At 43.3% G+C, this 25,465-nt stretch overlaps 1 protein-coding gene across 1 annotated transcript in view; it reads right to left on the reverse strand.

Annotated features, from left to right (window-relative positions):
• Nucleotides 1–1,194: 1,194 nt before the first annotated feature.
• FUT10 (fucosyltransferase 10) overlaps nt 1,195–25,465 on the reverse strand; it is a 74,334-nt gene continuing 50,063 nt past the window's right edge. Inside the window, exons 4-5 of the mRNA XM_043454279.1 lie at nt 11,501–12,336; nt 1,195–3,535 (exon numbers count right to left, since the gene is read on the reverse strand). Of these exons, the coding sequence (XP_043310214.1) occupies nt 3,311–3,535; nt 11,501–12,336 (1,061 nt within the window). The 3' untranslated portion in view covers nt 1,195–3,310. The remainder of the gene's footprint in view (nt 3,536–11,500; nt 12,337–25,465) is intronic.

Raw genomic sequence — 25,465 nt, forward strand, 5'->3', positions numbered from 1 at the left:
AAATTCAGGAAGTAAACTCCATCTCATGGGACTCTAACAGAATAAAGAAACAAAAACTTCCTGGAAGTGGTTTGTATTTTCTGAAGACATTTCTATTTTTATCCACTCCTAGAATTAGCAGGTAAGCTCTAATTGTAGCAAGGGTTTTATCATTTTCACTCACTGCTGTAGACTCTTGGCCCAGAATAATGTCTGGCACATATTAAGTGCACAATAAAAAAAATATTGAGTAAAGTAATAAATTCCAGGCAGCCTGACATTCTGAGTGACCCAAATAATGATAATTTCCTCAATATATTTTAAAAATATTTTTTGTTTTTTTGAACTTTTTTTTTCTGGTTTCCCAACTGAAAAAAACCAAAGGCTTTATTTCCCACATGGAAACCTCTGATTACCTTTTATCTCACCCCAATTTTGAAGTGATCTGTCATTTTCAAAATATCCATTGTAAACTCCATTTTCACTGATGGAACCCTTCGACCAAAAAAAAATTATTTAAAATAAATGCCTATCTCTCTAGTATATAATACTATTGCTTCTTTCCTTCGAATCATAAAAGCAAAGAAATAAACTAAAAACATCTTTAAACATCATCATCTCTGTTTCCATTCAATGTCAGAAGTAACATCTGTTAACCTCCTAAACAAAGTCTCAAATATCAGGAAGCTGTCAAATTCAAAGTGACAGAAATTCATTTTCTAAAGTTTTAATGTGGTATATATATGCAAGGGAATATTTCTCAGCCATTAAAAAGAAAGAAATCAAGCCATTTGCAGCACCGAGGAGGGACCTAGAGATGTCAAACTGAGTGAAGCAAATCAGACAGAGAAAGAGAAATATCATATGCTATCTCTTATATGAGGAATCTAAAAAGAAATTATACAAATGCAGTTATTTCATTTGAAAGCTGAAGTTTTATCATTGGCAACAAAGTCTATCAAGCCTCTTAAAGTGATAGGCGCACTACATTCCCATGAAGATGACTGACAAAAATCCATCGCTGAACAACCACAGTTTGCCAGACATTCTTTTAAGCAAAAACGGTTTTCTGCAGAAAAGTTCAGTTCACAACTCGAACAATTACACAAGTGCTTTTCTTTGAGATTCCTGCTGTGCATTGGTGTACAGCAAACGCGTTTTATACATACGCCCCATTTTGTCACACAGAATATTAAAAAGACGTATACTCAAAGGTCAAGGTTTTATAAAATTAGTCATTTTTATTACTTCATCAAGAACACCATTAAGTAAACTTGCTCTATTGTAGTTTACTCTGTATATATAAGAAGCGATTTATGTGAGGCTCCTGGGATAATGCTCTTGCTTTAAAACCATTAATGTCACTTGCTACCTTCATTGATGGTCTCTAAAATCTTTAATTACCTACTCAATCAGTTTTTTTAAAATTAAGGATTTTGTAATAGTAAAGTTCCAAGTATCATAATGGCCTATCGGAGCTGGCTGTATAACCTCCCAAGCTTATTTACGTATTTATTTATTTGTCTGTTTTACAGTATCTATTTATTTATTTTTACTTTTTGGCTGCATAGCACGTAGGACTAGGGATTGAACCTGCACTCTTTGCATTGGAAGCGCGGAGCTGAACCACTGGACCACCAGGGAAGTTCCATGAACACAAACTTATTTAATTATCACAACAACTGCACAGAGAGCAAACATAACACATGAGCAAACCAAAGATTTAAAAGACCAAATAACTTGGCCAAGGTAATAAAGATGGTACATCGAAGAGGGGGGACTATAATCAGGTTTTTCTTACTCTAGAGTCACAGCTCATCATTCCATATTCCCTCTGAGTTTCTCAAGAATTTTCATTTCTGTAATCAGAAGGAACTAAAGATCTATGCTGACATAAGAATTATGTGTTCTTCTTAGGCACAAAAACGAAGGCCCAGGGAGGTCAAGAGGTTTGTTCAAAATATTTAGTTAATGGCAGAGCTGGGATGGAAAGAACCCAGTCCTAGGCGAGAAGCCCTGTGACGCTTCTTGCCTCTAAAAGAATGTTCTGGTTTCATCCTTATTTCTCTGGCATAGCCAGAGACAGACCTGCGAAGAGGAGATGCCCTTGGCAGGCACTGAAAGACACCGGCCTGTGATAAATGGGCAGCTAGTGTCAAGGGTGCCTTCCTCAGCTTCCTCCTTGTCCCACGGCAGGCACATGAGTACCAGGACCCTTCCTGTCCTCTGGAGCTTACGTCTTTCCGCTACAAAGCCATCACACGGCAAGTGGCAACAGGCTCAAGTGTCATCTAGAAGACTTCCCAGGCTCCCAAGAAAAGAGAATGGGAACTCATGTTTTCTCCCCATCTTTCATGAAGCTCCAGCAGAAGCTCCAGACAAGACAGCTGAAAGTCCTCTGTGACAGGGTCAGAAATGACGGGGGATGCTCCCAAAATGAAGGGCTGCCCACCCCAGGTTGTACATCTCCCTAAGACAAGTCAGCTTCCACACCACGGGAGTTCTGGCAGGCACGCGCTCTCACCACGATCCAAACACACAGACCATCCAGCCCAGCTCATAGGATTCGAGGTACTATTCTGCTCAGTGGGACATGGGACCTCGGGGAACTCATCACTCAGAATATCCGAAGAGGAGGCATGACTTCACAAAAGGAACTGGGGAGGATACAGGGCAAAGCGGAGATAAGAAAGGTGTGAGGGATGCTGAGAGCATGGGGGAGATGGAGACGCGCTACGTACTGTAGACTTGAGGCGACAGTGGATCAACCTCACGCAGCCTTCACGACACACTCACGGCCCTGGAAATCAACAGCTGGCTCCTCTCACTGCCAAGTTCTAACGCATTTCCTGTTCACGCTCAGCGTCAGGACACCGGGCTTGCCAAATACCAATCGATGCAGACAGCGAGGGGAGTGGAGGAACCCACAGCTATACACCCCTGCCTTCTTTTCAGGACCTCGCTCCTCGCAGCAAAGAAAACATTCACTCTGCAGCAGGTGAATTTTCACACAGGACAGCAAGGACATGTGTCCAGACATGCAGTCTGAAGGTGACTAGTATTTGGTAAGAAATGTTAAGCTCATTCAGGTTTTTCCATAAGATGGTATGGAAAAACCTAAACAAACTTTTTGGCCAACCCAATACTTGCTTTTTCTTTTCAGTATAAAAAATAGAGAAGCGACCTCTAAGGGTAATTCATATCTATCATCGGACGGAGCTCACTTGAGTACTGCAACCATTTATTCTCATCCTAATGGAGCATCAACAAAGCAGCTATTATATTCAAACAGTAAGGCAACCTAGAGAGTAAAACTAATCCTTTTTGGATATTAGTCCTTGAATACTAGGGCCCAAAACTCTTGAGTTGAAAAGTTTTGATTCCTATCAACCAGCCACCTGAGTGCCCGGGCTTCTCTCTTGGATTGCTGGAAGCTTGGTATCCACATCTCTCGCAAGGAGCGCCGACGTGGGGCCAGCGGTGAGAAAGCAAACACTGCAGGCTCTGGGCAGCTCAGGTGGGTCACGTCTGCCTGCCATCTTTTGGGTGGTAAGCCCTGCATTGAGAGAAAGAGGGGAGAATGAAAAACGTAAGTTAGCACAAGTCTCATGTTCCCTCAGTACCGAAAGCAAGTACCTTCATTCCATGGAGTCTCCATAGTTACACTGCTGAAGAGTTAAAAGGAGAAAGAAAGTATCTAACGTTTATTGAGAATATCCTGTGGACTAGATGGGCTTCCCAGGTGGCTCAGTGGTAAAGAATTAGCCAGCCAATGCAGGAGATGCAAGAGGTGTGGGTTTGATCCCTAGCTCGGGAAGATCCCCTGGAGGAGGAAATAGTAACCCACTCCAGTCCTCTTGCCTGAGAAATCCTGTGGACAGAGAGGCCTGGTGGGCTACAGTCTACGGGGTCTCAAAGAGTCAGACATGGCAATGACGGAGCACTCAAAACACACATGCACTAGATGCTCTGCTAGGCGGGTTTCACAGGTGGTCTCATGCAGTCCTTCAATCCATTCAGCAACACCCTCAGGACAAAGCACATTTTTATGGAGTTTTACAACACAGATGAAAAGGAAGGGATTCCACAAACTTCCTAAAATGGAAAGATCAATTCGGAAGGTCAGAAGTTAGGATGGTTTTGGATGTCTGGACAGTAACACAAGAAGTTAAAAAGCAGTGGTGAAATTCATCGATGAGTATTAACACTAGTAAGTACAACTTTAAGGAGAAAAAGAAGAGTTGCACAGCCTCGAAACATCTCCCCCCAGATATTTACTAATTACTGTGGTGGTTTCAACATATGTCCAGGGACTTCCCTGGTGGTCCCGTGGCTAAGACGCCATTCTCCCAATGCAAGAGGCCTGGGTTCAACCCCTGGTCAGGGAACTAGATCCCACCTGCCATAACTAAAGATTCTGCATGCTGCAATGAAGATCAAAGACCCCATGTGTGGCAACCCAGTGCAGCCAAATAATTAATTAATTTAAAAAATATAAATATATATATATATCCTCAAATTAGTTTATATTCCTCCCCCAAGGAGGTGAAGCTTAATTCCCTTCTCTTTGACTGTGGGCTGGATTTACTGACTCGCTCAGTGTAAAGAGAAAATTAGTGACTTCAGAGAGGAAAAACCTAGCAGACACCACCTTAAGCAGGTGATCACAGAGAGCATCACCAGTAAAACATCATGTTGATATCACTCATCCTCTGACATGATACAATGAGAAGGGCCTTTTCACCTCTGTCCTCTTATTCTCCCAAATCCAAAACCCAAGTCTCAACATGAGAAAACATCAGAAACTCTATAGAGGAACATTCTGCAGAATATACTGACCAGTCTTCTTCAAAAATGTCAGTTATTAAAAAAACAAGGAAAGGTGGCACAGTTGTCACAAACTGAAGGCGTCTAAGGTGACATGAGGAGTAACTACAATCTGGTATCCTGGATCCGATCCTGGAACAGACAAAGGATGTGAGTGTAGAAGCTGGAGAAATAGGACTCAAGTCTGTACTGCAGTTCATTGTAGTAGTAACAGTTGATATTGGTTTCTCAATGTTGACAAATGTGCGTGGCTATGTAAAGTATTAACATTAGAAAAGAATTCTGGCACTCTGCACTATCTTTGCAAACCTTCTAACAATCTGTAATCCTTTCAAAAGTTAAAAAAAAAAATTTAAAGAAAGCCAATAACAAAATGCCTTCAAAATTCTGAAAAAACAAAAAAACCACTAATGTCCATTTTAGTAGTTTACAATTCAGCTAAACTATAGCTTAAATGTTAGAATCGAATAAAGACATTTCAGACATCTCCCATACATCCTTTGTCAAGAAGCTGAGGATCAGTTCAGTTCAGCCACTCAGTCGTGTCTGACTCTTTGTGACCCCACTGACGGCAGCACACCAGGCCTCCCTGTCCATCACCAACTCCTGGAGCTTACTCAAACTCATGTCCATCAAGTCGGTGATGCCATCCAACCATCTCATCCTCTGTCACCCTCTTCTCCTCCTGCCTTCAATCTTTCCCAGCATCACAGTCTTTTAAAATGAGTCAGTTCTTCTCATCAGGTGGCCAAAGTACTGGAGTTTCAGCTTCAGTATCAGTCCTTCCAATGGATATTCAGGACTGATTTCCTTTAGGATTGATTGGTTCAAACTCCTTGCAGTCCCAGGAACTCCCAAGAGTCTTCTCCAACACCACAGTTCAAAAGCATTAATTCTTTGGCCCTCAGCTTTCTTTATGGTCCAACTCTTACATCCATGCATGACTACTGGAAAAAACATAGCTTTGACTAGATGGACTTTTGTTGGCAAAGTAATGTCTCTGCTTTTTAATATGCTATCTAGGTTGGTCATAGCTTTTCTTCCAAGGAGTAAGCGTCTTTTAATTTCATGGCTGCAGTCACTATCTGAAGTGATTTTGGAGCCCCAAAACATAAAGTCTCTCACTGTTTCCCTTGTTCCCCATCTATTTGCCATGATGGGACCAGATGCCATGATCTTTGTTTTTTGAATGTTGACTTGTAAGCCAGCTTTTCCACTCTCCTCTTTCACTTTCATCAAGACGCTCTTTAGTTCATCTTCACTTTCTGCCATAAGGGTGAAGTCATATGCATATCTGCGGTTATTGATATTTCTCCCAGCAATCTTGATTTCAGCTTGTGCTTCATCCAGCCCAGCATGTCTCATGATGTACTCTGCATTTAAGTTAAATAAGCAGGGTGACAATATACAGCCTTGACGTACTCCTTTCCCGATTTGGAACCAGTCTGTTGTTCCATGTCCAGTTCTAACTGTTGCTTCTGGACCTGCATACAGATTTCTCAGGAGGCAGGTCAGGTGGTCTGGTATTCCCATCTCTTGAAGAATTTTCCACAGTTTGTTATAATCCACACAGTCAAAGCTTTGGTGTAGTCAATAATGCAGAAGTAGACGTTTTTCTGGAACTCTTTTGCTTTTTTGATGATCTAACAGATGTTGGCAATTTGATCTCTGGTTCCTCTGCCTTTTCTAAATCCAGCTTGAACATCTGGAGGTTCACAGTTCATGTACTATTGAAGCCTGGCTTGGAGAATTTTGAGCATTACTTTGCTCGTGTGTGAGAGGAGTACATTTGTGTGGTGGTTTGTACATTCTTCGGCATTGCCTTTCTTTGGGATTGAAACGAAAACTGATCTTTTCCAGTTCTGTGGCCACTGCTGAATTTTCCAAATATGCTGGCATATTGAGTGCAGCATTTTCACAGCATCACCTTTTAGGATCAGGGTACAATCAACCAAATACAAAGAAAGAAAGTTAAGAGAAAAGGAGAAAAACATACATGAAACAGAGGTGTCAACATAAAAGAAAAAGACAGGAAAGGCAATTCCCAAAATGCTAAAGAAGGGAGATCTCAGGGTGGTCTCTACACAGTGTAGAGGGCAACCAGATGTACCTAATATATGTCACAAGGCTCCAGGAGAGATTTATTCAACAAGATGAAATGATTTGAATGCCTGGTATAGCTGAACATCTTCAAAGGAGGTTTAAACAATCAACAAGAATTGAATTAGTTATGTAAAAGAATAAAATAAAAATAAACAAATAAGAAATAAGACAATTATTAACTCGAGGGAAACCAAAAGCTGTACAGGTAAGGGAAATAAATAAATCATAGTATACTACATGGTTCATCTCTACATAAGTTACATGATCATATAAACAGTGGATATTAAAAAAAATTGTGTATAAGAGCATGTTATTTAGAATCATTGAGTAATAACCAAAATAATTAGCTAAGTATGGTAGTAAGTGGCTTCCCAGGTGGCGCCAGTGGTAAAGAATCTGCCTGCCAATGCAGAAGACGTGGGGTTCGATCCATGAGTTGGGAAGATCCCCTGGAGGAGGGCACGGCAGCCCACTCCAGTATTCCTGCCTGGGAAATCCCATGGACAGAGGAGCCTGGTGGGCTTCAGCCCGTGGGGCTCCAGGGAGTAGGACCCGCCTGAGCACAGCACGTGGCTGGTGGCAAGTGGCTGCCTTCTAGGGAAGGAGAAAAGGAAAAAGAAATAGAAGATTGCTTTGTTTTGAACTAACTTTGCAGAACTATCTGATACAAGTACAAGATATACTTGTACCTGTATACCTTTTTCTTAAAAATTCTTTTTATCTTTTGGCCACACCATGCGGCATGTGGGATCTTAGTTCCTCAACCAGGGAAAAAACCCACACCCTCTGCATTGGAAGCACAGTCTTAACCACTGAACCACCCGGGAAGTCCTAAAAAAAAATTTTCATGTGAAGATATTAGAGTCGATAATAGTCAGGTCTGCAATGATTACTCTTCGTCCATACCAAATTTAGAAAGCAGAGCAGAAAAACCAATCTGAAATATACTAGAGATGTTTAGCCTATAAAAGAGGTGACTCTGAGTGAACATAAAGCTTGTTTTAAAGCATCTAAAGAGATTACAAACGGAAGAGTGAACTAACTTGTTTGGTAGAGCATGAAGGATAGGGTTGCCTAAATTCTCTCTCCTCTTGATAACTACTCACAGATGGTCATGGAGTTTGGCTTCCAAGAGCCTGGAACAAGAGTAAGGATTCTTTACCAAGACTAAATTGAGCACAGAAAACCAGAACAGGAATCCAAATGACAAACCACAAGAAAATGCTAAGACTTACAATCTGGGGAGTCTCAATACCCATCCAGTGACTTCCCTGATGGTCTAATGGCTAAGACTCTATGCTCCTGGGCTCGATCCCTGATCAGGGACTAGATGCCACATGCCACAATTAAAGGTCCCACATGCCACAATGAAGGTCCTTCTTGCATGCTGCAACTAAGACCCGGCATAGCCAAATAAATAAATACCAACTCAAAGTTCAAAGGAATAGATGCAGGTTCAAACGTGGGGTTACTACAACCAGAATTCATGGTTGGGGAGAGACTGTATTTGGAGCAAGACCACAATCAAATAAGGAGGACCCCAATCGACTACTACAAAACAGCTTTGGAAAGGCCATTGCTCATCTTTCCTGACTGATGGTCACACATGCAAAGCTGTATGTCATTGCATTATAGTCAGACGTGGGAAGCTAAGAAAAAACTATAGAAGGGGAAGTCTTGGTTCAATACAAAGACTGGTATAACTGTAGAAACTTAACAAAAGATAAGATTTGCTACCCTAAAAAAATGGTGAAATCGCCAGCCCTGGAAATGTAACATAAATTAGCAGATGACTTGGTCGTGACATTTGAAACATCAGTTTCATCTGTACTGACCACACCACCTTCAGTGGCCTTCCCAACCCTGACCTTGCGTAACTGTCTACAGGAGAAAGTCAGTCGTAGTACTCTTTCCCTGTCTGCCCACTCGAGAGTTCTTCCAGTTGTGTAGGATAAAGTCCCATTTAAGGTGACATCACAGAGAAAGGAATCTTGTGAAATGGACTCTTTTAACTCTAGTGTTCTTCCAGAAATGTTTCATAGTGTGACCTGAAGAAAGTGTGTCTGATGAAATAGTTATGGCATGTTTAGTAGTAACTAACTTTCAGCATCCCAAATTGCCTTTCCAGCGGAAGTCCTGGGCAGAAAAACAAGTTGTTTCTAAACTACAATTAATAAATATTTTGCTTCCAAGGAGAACATGGCTCCTATTTTAACAATAAGGAAAAAGTCAGATAATCTACAAATTCGTAACTCTTCTTGAGTTCGTCAGGGTACCAAGATCACACAACAACCAAGTGAACTGAATCCCAAAGTGACATGTTTTTTCCAGGAAAGATATACACAGGATCAATTTCACCTTTTGCAGAACACAGGAGAAAGAGGTGGCTACCACAAAGTAGGTAACAAGAAATCAACTAAAATTTTAACAAATCCTTATAGGTATGGGCTACCATGTTAGTTTGGAATAGCTGGGTTACACCAAAAAAGAGATCAAACTTACTCAAAAGCTCTTTTCTTTAAAAAAAAAAAAAATATTATTTATTTGGCAACATTGGGTCTTAGTTGCACGCAGGCTCAGTAACTGGGGCACATGGGCTTGGTTGCTCCACGGAATGTGGGATCTTAGTTCCCAGACCAGGGATCAAACTCACGTCCTTGGTACCGCAAGGCAGATTCTTAACCACTGAACCAGCAGGGAGGCCCCACAAGCTTTTTCCATGTACCTCCATCAGATGCCCAGGAAGAAGACTGGGGCCAGGGCAAAACACTGGAAACAGCCTCCTTCTTTGGCCCAGGGCAGGGAGGGGGACGTCAGGAAGCCCCTTCCATCTCCCCAGAACCTTCCCTCACAAAGAGAAGAAGCCTTACGACACTGAGGAAGCAGGAGCTAACCTTTTATCTTCGGATCCAAGGGATGAAAAGCTACCACTCCCCCATACAAAATTCACCTGTCTCATGGTCTGGGGGGAGGCTGGAAACCAATCTGGACCTAGGATCCCACCATGATACCAGAGGTCACCTACCCCTGAAGGGACACAGAACTCTCTTCCATCCAAACCAACCACAGATGCAAGGCAGAGTCTGGCTTGAAGGAGAGGCAAGAACACTGAGAAAGCTTCACTCCTGAGTTCCAGGAATGCAAAAATCTAAGCCTGATGCTGCCGAGAAAACAAAGAACCCACCCTGCCCACGCCACGGGCCAATCGCTGAGCAACAAGCAACAGCAGTTTACTGCTAATGGAGGCGCAAGAGAAGGGAGACCTCCCCGTGACCCATCCATACAGGACCTGACAAAAGCTGAGGGTGGGGGGGAAAGGCTGAGAAAAACCACTTAGTGCCAGGTCCCACTGTAAGTACAGGTAATCATCAGAGTTAATAATGATAATATTTAATTATTGATTACTCTAATTATAAATACTGGAATAATTTGAAGCTGCAGAGCACTAAACGTAACAGTAACAACACAGACCTTTCTTTTTCTCTTTTATGGCCACACCCCGTGGCATGTGGGGTCTCAGTTCCCTGGCCAGGGGTGGAACCCTCACCTCTGTAATGGAAGGCAGAGTCTTAGCCACTGGACTACCAGAGAAGTTCTGCAAACCCAAATTTAGGTCAGCTCTTGACTAGACCCTCAGGTGGCACTAGCGGTAAAGAACCCGCTTGCCAATGCAGGAGACACAGGTTTGATCTCTGGGTCAGAAAGATCCCCTGGAGGCAGGCATTGCAACCCACTCCAGTAATTTTGCCTGGAGAATCCCATGGACAGAGGAGCCTGGCCTATGGTTCACAGGGTCGCAAAGAGTCAGATACAACTGAAGCGATTCGGCACTTGACTAGACCAACTCAACTGGCATTAGATTCTCATAGGAGCGCAAACCCTACTGCAAACTGCACCTGCAAGGGATCTAGGTTGGGTGCCCCTTGTAAGAACCTAATGCCTGATGATCTGAGGTGGAGCTGAAGTGGTGCTGCTAGCCCTGGGGAGTGGCTGCTACTGTCTCCTGTCACCCTCAGATGTTTTCTAGTTGCAGGAAAACAAGCTCAGGGCTCCCACTGATTCTGAATTACGGTGAGTTGTATGACTATTTCATTATATATTACAATGCAATAATAACTGCAATAAAGTGCACAATAAATATAATGCACTTGAGTCTTCCCAAAACATTCCCCTCGCTGTCCCCTGGTCCATGAAAAAACTGTCTTCCATGAAACTGGTCTCTGGTGCAAAAAGGCTGGGGACCACTGGGTTGAAGGACTGAAAATGTGGATGAGATTCAGAACTTCCCATTTTTTAAACTTTTTTGGCCTTCATGCCTCCCCTGCAGCTTCCATGCATCACTGCCCAGCACCTGTAGTGTGGTATCCTCCAGAAGAAACAATAAAGTAGAATTTAAAGCCTTCAGGACAGACTAGCAAACTTCATGGCACTCCTCAAATAGAAATGAAATATCCACCCTTCCCGCAGAACCTGGCCTCTCTGATAAAAGTGAGGACCAGTGATAAGGCAGCTGCAACAGAAGAATGCAGAGCAGCGGAGAACATCAAGACGGCCATCCCAGCACCTCTCTGCCAAACCTGGGCTCACTTACCTTTTCCTGGAGCCTAATGTTATCCCACACCTTGGTGCACACCATACACTCAAATGCGTCGATGTAGTTGTCCTGCTTAATGTCCTGCACCCCCCATTTCCGTTCCCTGAGCGTGGTGAGAAGTCGCTGATTTGAGATCTCACCCTTCAGCTTCCATTCTATGTAGGCCTGGTAGCGTCTGTCATCCTGATCCAGTGCTCTGATGTAACTTGCCAGTTCTCTAGGGTGAGAAAATTCTGATACCAGGATAGCGCTTCTATTACTTGGAAGCCAGTCTGCGATGCTGGGGGATCCGTAATAAACAGGGACGACCCCCAGTTTCAGAGGTCTCCAGAACTTCTCGGTGATGTAATCATCACACACCGCATTCTCAAAAGCAAGGATAAACTTATACTGGGCGAGGATCCTGTAAAAGCCATCTGCGTCCATAGAGGCTGGATTGCTCAACTGTGGAGGGAGAGGTTTGTTTCGCAGACACTCGCCGTAGGAATCGACCTCAATGTATGTCATCAGCTCTCGAACATAACTGTCCCTGTCTGAGGGCGGGTCACAGTCGGACTGTACATACACCAGGGGAGCAAGGATCTTCCGGAGGTTGTTTTTAGACCGCAAGGGGACCAGGTATTGGAGGGACGTCAGGACTTCCGTGCCCTCCAAGTACTGGGTGGTTAGTGGCAGGTGGGAATGCCGGCTGAAGGTGGCGGTGTAGTTGAACAAGGTGATTACTGGCTGGTGAAAGAGCTTATAATTATTTTTTGGAGACTCTTCATGAAAAAGGGCCCAGTCGTGATGGGCTTTCCGAGGCAGAGGTAAGCTATTTATGCTAAAGTCAGTACCTAGGAGAAGAAAAGACAATGTTAGTATGTCCAAAAGAACTCTGGTGTTTCAGATTGAGTTCACCTGGGAAAACTAGTACACAGAGGAGGTTGAGGCTATAAATAAGAAGCCTGTTATAATGCCTGCAAAATGCCTGCCAGTTAGACTTCCCTGGTGGTGCAGTGGATAAGAATCTGCCTGCCAGTGCAGGGGACATGGGTTCCATTCCTGGTCCTGAAAGATCCCACATGGCATGAAGCATCTAAGCCCAGACGCCACAAATACTGAGCCCAAGCACTAGAACCCAGGAGCCACAACTCCTGAAGCCCCAGTGCCCCAGAGCCTGTGCACCAGGACAAGAGAAGCCACTGCAGTGAGCAGCCCGCACATCCCAATAGAGAGCAGCCTGTGCTCACTGCAACTAGAGAAAAGCCTACACATAGCAACAAAGACCCAGCGCAGCCAAATATAAATACATACATAAATATTTTTTTAAATGCCCAATAGTCAAATCATGAAGCTTTCATCCTAGAAACTGCTTATAAGGAGGGTCATCAAGGAAAGGGACATTCTCTCTCATTTTATAAAAAGAGAAATGGGAGTAAGTGTCTAGCCTGGTTCTAAAGAATTTATTCCACTGCCTCCTGCAACTGGCTTTTTCCTTCCAGAGGCATTACCCAAAGAGGAAAGGAGAAATGAAGAGAGAGACAATTCTTAAAAAGGGAAAGAGAAAGGAAGCCAAAAGGGAGAAAGCAAACTAGCTTGGCAGATTGATTAAATGGAAAAAAAAAAAAGGAAATTATGCAAAAGTAGCCAGAACAAATACACGGGATAGTTTTTTTTTTTTTTAATCCAAAATGATCGATTTTCAACAAAGTGCAGTGAATCAGTCTTAGTCAAAATGGTAGATAAGAGGCTTTTAAAGACTTAAGAGCTGATAATAGCACTATGTTACAGATCGCTGAAGGATGGATGTGAAATAACAAGCACATCATGAAATAAAGAAGGCATAACAGGATTATAACTGTGAGTGATTCTAGCTTCCAGAGGATTAATTGGGGAAAACTTCGAAACATGATAATGTGCAGACAGAAATGATGGATGTGGTAAACCATTGTTTCCTGACTGTGGGTGGAAACCCAATCAGGAAAAAGTAACTTCCATGACTGAGAAAGAAGAATTAAGACAATATCACAATACATAACACAATTTCTAAGGTGTTCCAGACACTGATGATATTTTGGCCCAGTGACTTGATTTTTTTTTTTTAATGCAAGAAAATGGTATACACACACACACAAAACCCATCTAGCATCCACTGGGGAAAAGACACACCAAATAAATTCTTCCAGGAAAATGAGACATATTCTCTGGTAGAACTCATAAAAATTAATTATGTAATGCCAGTGCACACTCTTTCAAATAAACACATACTCTTTTGTGCCAACAGTACATCAATGAGAAATCAATTAATCAAGAGAGGCTTTTAAACAATTGAAGACCAAAGAAGTTTATGCTGGAGGACGTATACTGAGCCCAGAGAAACGGCTGAAGATTGTGTATTACTGTCTTGATAATAGGCTTTTACTCTCAATGAGGAGGAATGAAAGACTAACATCTAAAAATGGTCATATCTTGGTTTACTTGGCATTTGCTACACAAGTCCTTTAGAAGCAAAAAGAATACTCAGGGGACTTCCTTGGTGGTTCAGGGGACTTCCCTGGTGGTCCAGGGGTTAAGAATCCATCTTCCAGGGCAGGGCACTCAGGTCCATCCCTGGTTGGGGAAGTAAGATCCCACAGACAGCAGGGCAACTAAGCCCTTGCCGCAACTACTGAGCCCAAGCACCACACCTAGAGAGAAGTCCGCGTGACACAACTAAGACCCGATGCAAATAAATGAATAAAAAGAATACTCACACATGCCTGACCGTAATGGCACGCAGAGCTGAATGGTCAGCAATGGTTAACAGACAAACATCGGACATGAAAGAGAGCTGGAGAAGAAAGGCAATTTACCACCTTGAACTGGCAGCTGCTCACAAAGGTTCTAAGTTGGTCAAGCGGCCAATGATGGGCACTGAACCCATAAACTTGAGTTAGAACATAAAGCTTCCACAGAAGGCAGAGCAGAGAATCAAGGCCATTTTCCTGGGAGAGGAAGATCCAGAGTCCAATCCATAGGCACAGAGGGCAGGGATCCAGATGTACGATCAGAGGCTGGAGGTGATACGGTTAAGATGAAAGCAGGTCTAGAATTAATGATCAGGCACAAGTGCTCGGAGTGAGGGACTCAGACACCAGTGGCCGTACGCTGCGGGTACCTGGCACATGGGTGACTCTTAATCGCCTCACCCTGTGGTCCGCATGGCAAAGATCCAAACTGCAGAGCGAGGAAGCAGAAAGACACAACTAGGGCTTCAGAACAAGGATATGACCTGACTCTCATCACTGCTTGTCTACATCTGTAAAGTATAAGAGGAAGTAAACACGTTGAAACCTCGTCACAGCCAGTATCTAAGTCTGTGTGTTGGTAATAAGAATGAGACTTATTCTTATGAAACTGCAACCAGTTATAATGAGCTTTTCATTCATTTTAACTAGGAGGTGAGGGCTTCCAGGCTCATTACACCTTGCATTATATGCCCCCCCCCCACACACACACACACATTGAAATAAGTTGTGTTTTTTTTTAAATCATATTCTTCCTAACTAAAATTCTCTGAGGAAGATTAAAAAATATATGTCATCTCGCCCAGCAAGCTCCTCCCCTAAACTTACAGCTTATCATTGTAAACACCGAAGAATTCTTAAGTTTCAACCATGACAAACCTAAAACACTTCTCTGAGGATATTACAATCGATAATGCGGGTGGCGGTATTGAGCAATTTCGCAAAGGTACTTGGATGTGGGTTGGGCTTCCCAGGTGGCGCTAGTGGTAAAGAACCTGCCTGCCAATGCAGGAGACATAACAGACTCGGGTTCGATCCCTGGGTAGGGAAGATCCCCTGGAGGAGGGCATGGCAACCCACTCCAGTACTCTTTCCTGGAGAATCCCATGGACAGAGGAGCCCGGCAGGCTACAGTCCATGGGGTCACAAGAGTCAGACACGAATAAGCAACTTAGCAGGCACACACACACTGGATGTGGGTCAGGAAACAGCTGAGTTATTGAGCTCTCTCTGACTCCAGGGCAACGCCCGCTGTAACAAGAGTCGGAACCGGGGTATTTAAAGAAAAGAAAATCCACTGAACTATGATAAATCCAGACAAATGTGACTAACTTGCATGTGACTGGTTCAGGAGTTTGGTACAGCCACGTACACTTGCTCTTACAGGTAACAACTTTGGATTCAAACTCCCATTTCCCTGGGTTATTCTGTGTTTCCTGAATACTGACTAATTCACTCGTTCCTTTATTAGCTGACAAACAGGTCTTCAGCACTAAAGTGCACTGTAAAGGAAATCACAACTAGAAGCACGAAAGCAATACAATTCATGTTGGCAAACGGTGCTTCAGCCTCAGACGGGAAGGGGAGGGGGCCACCCGCCACAGCGCGGACAAACCTTGAGGATGTTGTGCTGAGTTCAGTGATGCAAGTTAGTTACCAAAAAAAATAAAAAATAAAAATACCGTGTGATTCCTCTTATCTGAGGTCCCTAGGATAGTCAAATCCACAGTCAAATCCAAACGGTGGTAGGGTGCTGATGATGGGAACTGAATCTGAAAAGGCAGAGAAGCAGAGTGACCATCCTCTATCTGTTTATGTGCTCTCTTTCTTCTTCAGGGGCATATACACTTCTTTTATTATTCCCACACAAACTGGGAAAAGCGCGAGGCAACACACATTACTAACCCCGCTCTATGAAGAAAGTTTGGCTTGAGTTGTGTATCTGAAGTTAAAGATCCCTGGTGGGGACCAGAATTTTCAGACTGGTTAATGGCAAAGGACCAGAGAGATCACTGGCCCCACTACAACGCTGATGCTGTTGAATAACCGACTCTCGGCAGTCCCAAGACACTCACAGAAATATGACCCAGCTTACACCCAGTCCACTCGGGAAGAGGCATGCCTTAACTCAGAAAAAAGAAACGTTCCCACACAATGTCCCCCAGAGGTCACCTGTTTTTTAAAAAAGGACCTCTACTGTAAAACAGTATGGCCCATAAAATGTGATCCTGCAAAAAGACCCCAATAGAAGGACCTAAAACTTCGGAGGAAAACAATTTAGGCCAAGGGGCTCCCTGATAATATTATCATCTGCATAGTCCATTGCTATTTTTTAAACCATTTCACGTGAATTTTCTAGACTTACCCACACAGCCCCATCAGAGTGTTTATTTTCTGTAAGGTTCTGAGGGTTACCTAAAAATACCGCACACACACTTCCGCAGACAGCCTGGCCCCGCCACTTCAGAGGGACTCTGGGAGAGGTCCTGACTTCCAGACCCATATTCTCCCCTCTTCTCCCGCCATCTCTCTTCATGAGTCTGCTTATCTGACCGTTACATCAATTCTACGTCATGTAGCCCAGCAGTCCCCAACGTTTTAGGCACTGGGCAAAACTGGTTTCCTGGAAGACACTGACCGCCAGGCAGAGACTGGTTTCGTGCAAGACAATCTCTCCATGGATTGGGGGACAGGGGATGGTTTGGGGATGATCCTATTCAAGAGTACACGATCTAGGGCCCTCACACGTGCAGTTCACGGTAGGATTCAAGTTCCTCTGTGAACTGCGAGAAACGAATGAATGCCGCTGCTGAGCTGACAGGAGGTGACGATGCAAACGATGGGGAGCGTCTGTAAATACAGAGGAAGCTTCACTTGCCAGCCTGCTGTCCACCTCCTTCTGCCCAGCCCAGTTCCTAACACGCCCAGGGCTTAAGGACCTCTCTCGATGATACACATTCAGCTAGGCATCTGTGCATTCTACCACTAAGCATGGAAATCTCTCAGACCACCCTGAACTGAACCTGTGCTCAGGCCAGTCAATAACTTTGCAGTCTCCTTCCTAACAGCACAGGGCCAGATGCAAGAGTGCAGACAGAGTCCCACCCGCCATATGCCTTGCATGTTTCAAGGCTATAAATCGACCTAACAGGCTGTTAAATGTTTTGTCTTCTACCTTTACCATACATACACAACTCATGATTTTTTTTTTAAATCACGCAAAGCAACAGTTCACACCAAACATGGATAACATCTATTCAAAATTAACATCTTTCTCTACTACAAACCACAGTTCTCTTTGGGGCTTGGCAGGGCACGACAAGAGGAGAAGGGAGAGGATTCTTCCTCACTTGCTGACTCACCCTCACCTAATCGCTCAGACCTTGCCCTCCATTTACTCAGGACACCACAGAGGAAATACCCATTTGCTCTCCCTCCTCGGGGTCTCTCCCTCTCTGTCCCCCACTGACCAGTGGCCTCAGGAAGCACCTGAGTGTGTCGTCTGTAAGGTTTCTCCCCGGTTGAAAGAGCCTCCACCAAAACACCTCTGCCCCACCTTGCAAGTCCTTCAAAAGAACTTGCAGCCAGAAGGCCAGGTTCAAGCTCAGGACTCTCAGGCTCCTCCGAGTTCCAGGCTGGAGGGCAGTGGTGCCTGGACCCTCCTCCTTCCACCCTGGCTCTGTCCCACACTCTGGGGATCTTGCAAACATCGACACTGAAAACTGACCTCAATCTGCAAGGCCAAGTTCCATCACGAGCGCTCTTCTCATCACTCTTCAAGCTTGGTCAGCCACCCCCCTTGGCCCACAGAGCCCAGTTTCAGCAAAGAATCCTGCTATGTTGGTTTGGTGAGACACACCCCCAACCCCGACCCTCAACCCTCGATGTCTGAACAAGCTTCTCAATCCCCACACTCAGTGGCTAAAGTCTCCCTTTAGCAAGAATCCTGTTAGGCCAGTTTAGCACGAATCTTCCTGCCTTTGAGGTCCTCTGAGTCACTTTCTCTCGGCTGACTCCTCATTCTTGCTGGCTCTCAGTCCCCAGCTGTCTTTGCTGGACTTGGAGTTGAGCTCAGTTCTATACCGAAGTCTCTCTCTTCTACTACAGTAACTCCAGTAAAATCTTCCTTGCTGTTTTTAACAAGTGCCTAGTGTAGAATTTTTCTTCTTTTTGGCTGCACTGTGCAGCATGTGGGATGTTAGTTCCCAAACCTGGGGATCAAACCCCCTGCATTGGAAGCAGGGAGTCTTCACCACCGGGCCGCCAGGGAAGTCTCCAAAATTATTCTTTTACACTCCCCACGTTTGCAGTCACCCCAGCCGTCCTTCAAGCCCAGGAGTGCATACTAGCAGCCCAGTTTGACCTTGGGAGGAAAAAGCAGAGAACTGCCCAGTGCAAGGTCTGGAAGTGGGCTCCACCTTGGCCTTGGGGCAAGGAATTCTGGGGTCCTGGTGTGTGGAGTGTGATGCCTCAGCCAGGAAGCATGGGCTCTGTGAGCAAGTGACCTTGGTCTGTGGACTCTTCGCCCCACATGAAGGGGAACAGCTGAAGGAAGACCAGATAGACTCTTCCTGAACAAGTACAAATGCTCCATTATCCAAATTCACATTGCGTATGATCCTCTTCAAACACGGTTACTGGGAGGTTGGAATTCATGCTCTGAACTAGACAGGCACCTGATGTGCCTTTTCTGTTCCTTAAACCAAGAATACAAAGTAAAAGTGAAAGTCGCTCAGTGGTGTCCGGCTCTTTGCGATCCCATGGACTATACCATCCATGGAATCCTCTAGGCCAGAAGTAGGTAGCCTTTCCCTTCTCCAGGGGATCTTCCCAACCCAGGGATCAAACCCAGGTCTCCCGCAAGGATACAAAGTCAGACTTAAAACCTCTGAACAGTAATACCCAATATGGTTGGGGAGGAAGAGGAGTGACCAGGGGGGTGATCACTTCCTTTTAGCCCTTTTCCTTAAAATGACTCCTTTTTCAATGATTTATTCTAAAAGAGGCCTACATAACTACTGTTGTTCCATCTCCACTGAGGTTTTCAACTAAACCATGTTATGATGGATCCTAAATTTATACTCTATCCAGACTGTTCCCCTAAGCTTCGACCGGATATCTAACAGCATTCAGAAAAATTCTGCTTGCAGAGTCCAGAGACAATCACAAAGTACTGGGCTCTGACTAAATTAGCCATCTTGCTCTGAAACCCGTTCCTTCATGGGTCTTCTTTTTCTCCATCAATGTCATCACCAAGGTTGGTTTAAAACTCTTAGAGTAAGCCAGGTGTTCTACCTTTGAGCATAATGCTTCATTTTTTAAAAAGAGATCTCAGGTGCACAGAATTGGAGTTATCATAACCTTTGGTACATGAAACACTTTCAAAGGCCAAGTATAAAGCTATAGAAATGACATCACAGATATTTGGAATCTTAGCTCCAACACAGGACTCCAGAATACCTAGGAGCTGCTGCCTGTGTACAGCCCCAGAGATCTGAGCAGTTCCTAAAGCTTTTACAAGATGGACCAATAAATAGCTTTTAATGCTCATTTTTCCTTGGAATACCTATGAGGAACAAAACATCATGCACGTGGAAGATTTTGCCATTTTTTAAACAATTTCCACCAAAATGGACCCAAGGTTCTCTGCAGTTACACAGGTTACACAGCCTTCCTCTCTCTTCTTGTGCTTTACTGACCCTTCAACCCCTCTGTAATCAATTCCTGTAATAAATTCCTACTGTTTGAAATACCTAGGATAACCTTTATTCCTATTAGACTATGATTAATACAGAAGCCTGTTTCCAAAACCTGAGATTTCTGTCTGATCACAACTTTTATTCCAAGTTTTGTTCTGAGTTTTCTCTTGGTATCTTTCTCTTTGGTTTTTCTAAAAATGCTATCTTTCTTCACAGTTCTACCCCCTTGTAACCATTTCCACTTCCCAGGCTTCCATTTTCCCCTAAGAGAATCACCTTTCTGCTTAATCTCTTATTCCATCTGGTGAGGACGTGGAGGCAGAAAAAAATGCAAACCTTCTATTCAAGAAGAGAAAATATAAAATCAGAAGATGAGACTCCCTTTAAGGAAGGAACCCTCAAATTACTGGAAATCAAAAGCACATTCTTCATTCAGGTACTATGTTGAAAAGTCTCTCTCTGAGTTGCTAATAAAAATATACAGAATACTGATGACCTCAGTTCAGTTCAGTCGCCCAGTTGTGTCCGACCCTTTGCAACCCCGTGGACGGCAGCACGCCAGGCTTACTGATGACCTAGGTAGTACAAAGAATGATGAGGTAGAAGTGAAGATCTTCCAGGAAACTCTACCTGACCATATTCTAAGTTTTATCACAAATTACAAATCTTCTTCACTGTATTTTTGGCACAATGTAAAAAGAGATAAAGACTTTCTTGTTGGTCTAATAAAATAAAAAATTTTATTAAAGAGCCTTTACCCATCAGAAATGAACACTTCTATGGCCAAAAGATATAAAAGCTAATGAAACAATGAGCAAAATATGGTTATTGTGGGAGACAGCAATAGTTCATAAATCACACCTATTGTTAATCATCTCAGCTGTAGCTAAACTTCCAGTGACCTCATTGAGTTTGTTCTCATTTCCTGCCTTGGATTAAATCATAAAGCTCAAACAACTTTTAGTTTTTGAGATAAACTATTACAATTGCTACCTCCCTGCCCCAGCTGTCTGCAATAAGCTTAAGAGCAAATTTAAGTACTAGACAGTTTCTAAATCTAAGTGAAAAAAGAAATCCAGTGTCTTTCCCAGTAATAATTAGAAAAAGTGAGGATGAGGTTGCTGTGAAGACCAAGGAGAAACCAGAGCAGAAGTCACCCTGTGCAGTGAGCCAAAGCACCGCCCTCTGCCCGGGGAGACGAGCTGGTGTCACCAGGGCTTGTTAGCACAGCCACTTTGACAAGTTCCAGAAAGTCCTGCTCAACAGGAGACTTTCAAGGCCCTGGGTAGGGTTTGTGGTCTCTCTCAAGGCATGTGAAGAATTTACCCTCTGATATTAAAACCCACATTCAGGCGTTTCTTTGCCCCACATTCTGAATCCTGCTGCTATTGCAGGCAATATACATGGGGACAGGAGACATCACCACTAACTCAGAGAAACACAGCCACTCCTAAAAGAGCAAGGTTTTACCGAACCCTCCTACGTGGAAAACATTAAGTTGGAAACCCTGTGGCTTCAAACATGAACCAAATAGGTCCCAGGTATCTTATGATTATAAATGTAAATATTAAACCATTAGCTGTAATTCAACATTTCTTGTTGTTGCTCAGTCATTCAGTTGTGTCTGACTCTTCTGTGACCCCATGGACTGCAACACGCCAGGCTCCTCTGTCCATGGGATTTCCAGGCAAGTACACTGGAGTAAGTTGTCATTTCATACTCCAGAGGACCTTCCTAACCCAGGATTGGCAGACGGGTCTCCTGCATTGGCAGATGGATTCTTTACCACTGAGCCACCAGGGAAGCCATAATTCAACATTCAGTTCAGTTCAGTTACTCGGTCGTGTACGACTCTTTGCCACCGCATGGACTGCAGCATGTCAGACTTCCCCGTTCATCACCAACTCCCGTAGCTTGCTCAAACTCATGTCCATCGAGTCAGTGATGCCATCCAAATTCAACATAGAATAATACAAAGGCAAACAGCTAGGGCAGGAGAAAGAAAGGAATATTTACTTCTGACCAGTAAGATAGCTGAAAATTGAATTTCTGATAATTACATTTAAAAAAAAATCAACTGCAACACGATGGAGATAGAAATGAAGAAAGCAAAGAAAGCAAAGAGGCCAGCAGGAAGAAAAAGCCATCCAGTGAAGAGAGAGACTGAAATATCTCTGAAAGATTCTAAACTAGATAACTAGGTTGACATACCTGGAATATAAAGAACATTTGAGAAGTTTGCAATGGCTTTCATTTGAAATATTTTGACTGCTGGAAGTTTTAAATTTCTATAAGCATAGGTTTTGATGTTTAAAACTTGTTTTGAGGGAGAACTCTCCTTATCTTTGTTTAAAAGTGACTAAACATTGCTAATTGTACTTGTGCAATATTAACAGCTACCTTATACAGTGAATGTGAGGGGAAGTTCAGTTCAATTCAGTTCAGTTCAGTCACTCAGTCGTGTCCGACTCTTTGCGACCCCATGTTTCGCAGCATGCCAGGCCTCCCTGTCCGTCACCAACTCCCGGAGTCCACCCAAACCCGTGCCCATCGAGTCGATGCCATGCAGCCATCTCATCCTCTGTCGTCCCCTTCTCCTCCTGCCTCCAATCCCTCCCAGCATCAGGGTCTTTTCCAATGAGTCAACTCTTCACATGAGGTGGCCAGAGTACTGGAGTTTCAGCTTCAGCATCAGTCCTTCCAATGAACACCCAGGACTGATCTCCTTTAGGATGGACTGGTTGGATCTTCTTGCAGTCCAAGGGACTCTCAAGAGTCTCCTCCAACACCATAGTTCAAAAGTATCAATTTTTCCGTGCTCAGGTTTCTTCACAGTCCAACTCTCACGTCCATACATGACCACTGGAAAAACCATAGACTTGACCAGACAGACCTTTGTTGGCAAAGTAATGTCTCTGCTTTTTAATATGCTATCTAGGTTGGTCATAACTTTTCTTCCAAGGAGTAAGCGTCTTTTAATTTCATGGCTGCAATCACCATCTGCAGTGATTTTGGAGCCCAAAAAAATTAAGTCTGACACTGTTTCCACTGTCTCCCCATCTACTTCCCATGAGGTGATGGGACCAGATGCCATGATCTTAGTTTTCTGAATTTTAAGCTTTAAGCCAACTTTTTCACTCTCCTCTTTCACTTTCACCAAGAGGCTTTTTAGTTCCTCTTCACTTTCTGCCATAAGGGTGGTGTCATCTGCATATCTGAGGTTATTGATATTTCTCCTGGCAATCTTGATTCCACCTTGTGCTTCCTCCAGCCCAACGTTTCTCATGATGTACTCTGCATATAAGTTAAATAAGCAGGGTGACAATATACAGCCTTGACGTACTCCTTTTCCTATTTGGAACCAGTCTGTTGTTCCATGTCCAGTTCTAACTTGCTTCCTGACCTGCATACAGGTTTCTCAAGAGGCAGGTCAGGTGGTCTGGTATTCCCATCTCCTTCAGAATTTTCCACAGTTTATTGTGATCCACACAGTCAAAGGCTTTGGCGTAGTCAATAAAGTGGAAATAGATGTTTTTCTGGAACTTTCTTGCTTTTTCAATGATCCAGTGGATATTGGCAATTTGATCTCTGGTTCCTCTGTCTTTTCTAAATCCAACTTGAACATCTGGAAGTTCTCGGTTCACGTATTGCTGAAGCCTGGCTTGGAGAATTTTGAACATTACTTTGCTAGCGTGTGAGATGAGTGCAATTGTGCGGTAGTTTGAGCAGTCTTTGGGATTGCCTTTCTTAGGGACTGGAATGAAAACTGACCTTTTCCAGTCCTGTGGCCACTGCTGAGTTTTCCAAATTTGCAGGCATATTGAGTGCAGCACTTTCACAGCATCATCTTTCAGGATTTGAAATAGCTCAACCGGAATTCCATCACCTCCACTAGCTTTGTTCGTAGTAATGCTTTCTAAGGCCCACTTGACTTCACATTCCAGGATGTCTGGCTCTAGGTGAGTGATCACACCATTGTGATTATCTGGGTTGAAGTTCATTTAGGAAATGTTAAACTGCTCTTCCAGACATTGGCGGTAGTATATTTTCAGTTAGAGTGTGTAAGTTAATGTGTAATTGATAGTAGAAAAAAGTTACATTTTAAACTGCTCCTTGTATAAACCTCTCCTCTTTTCCCAGATACTGTGGGTTTTGTGCATAATTTTTCCAAATCTTTGATTTACCAGACTGTCTTTTCACTGTTGTGGGTTTTGTAGAAATTAAGCATTTTTTTTTTAAGTTAAGCATTTTTATGGTTGATAAAATGTTACTTCTATCTAAGTACTCACTCCCTCCTTTCATCAAAAGTTGATTTAATCTCAGTCTACCTTGTGCTGTATTAGCCTGGTGCTTTGTAACAAGGTGCAGTCTGCATGCCTTTTTGTATGACAACTAGATACCCAACTGACATTGAACTGACAATTCTACGAGGTGCAAAACTCATGTTAACTTCTGAAGGTAATTTAGTTTTGTGGTTGAGAATTCAGTGAAAGTCATATGAGTTTCCTGCAGTAAGCAGTAGTGTATGTAGGAACGAATCTGGCTTTTAGGGTTCAACCATTTAAGATCCTTTACAGGTAAGTAGTAGCTGAAACTGAAAACTAAATGATAAAAGTTTATTTTTGAGAAATGTCTCGAGTTCTGAATTTTTTAAAAAGCCCCACTCATTAAAGAAGTCATTAAGTATTTTTTTAATTGGAAAAAATGCAATCTGTAATGCTTTTTGCTGTAAATAAAAATAAATACTATATAAGGAAACTAACCTATTTGAAAGCATGGCTGTATGAGAAGGGAAATTTTATTTCTAATGCATACATGTGACAGGATTGCAAAAAGTTAGTTACTCCGAGGTAGTAGACAAAAGTAAAGAAGTTGTCTGTATATTCATGTATATGGACTAAATGAGAGTGAACCAAGGTTAACACAAAATTTAAGAACAACCTTAACAAACAGCATTTCTAAGATATTCTGAATACTAGGTCAGTTGGTGGTTTGCAGTAGCTTAAAAGATGCTTCCCTTGGACTGCAAGGAGATCCAACCAGTCCATCCTAAAGGAGATCAGTCCTGGGTGTTCATTGGAAGGACTGATGCTGAAGCTGGAACTCCAATACTTTGGCCACCTGATGCAAAGAGCCAACTCACTGGAAAAGACCCTGATGCTGGGAGGGACTGGGGGCAGGAGGAGAAGGGGACAACGGAGGATGAGATGGCTGGATGGCATCACCGACTTGAAGGGCATGAGTTTGACTAAACTCCGGGAGTTGGTGATGGACAGGGAGGCCTGGAGTGCTGCGATTCATGGGGTCGCAGAGTCGGACACGACTGAGCGAATGAACTGAACTGAAAAGATATTTCCCATCTTTGAAAACTAGGAATACAGGGAAAAGGCTTAATACCAGTGTTTGCATGTGACATGCATTGTATGCTTTGACCTCTCGGGTAATTGTTTTCATCTTTATGAAAACTTGGAATCATTTCAGTAATTGCAGTTTTGCTT

Source organism: Cervus canadensis, chromosome 31 (genome assembly GCF_019320065.1).
Source record: "Cervus canadensis isolate Bull #8, Minnesota chromosome 31, ASM1932006v1, whole genome shotgun sequence".
In the NCBI taxonomy this organism is placed as follows: Eukaryota; Metazoa; Chordata; class Mammalia; order Artiodactyla; family Cervidae; genus Cervus; species Cervus canadensis.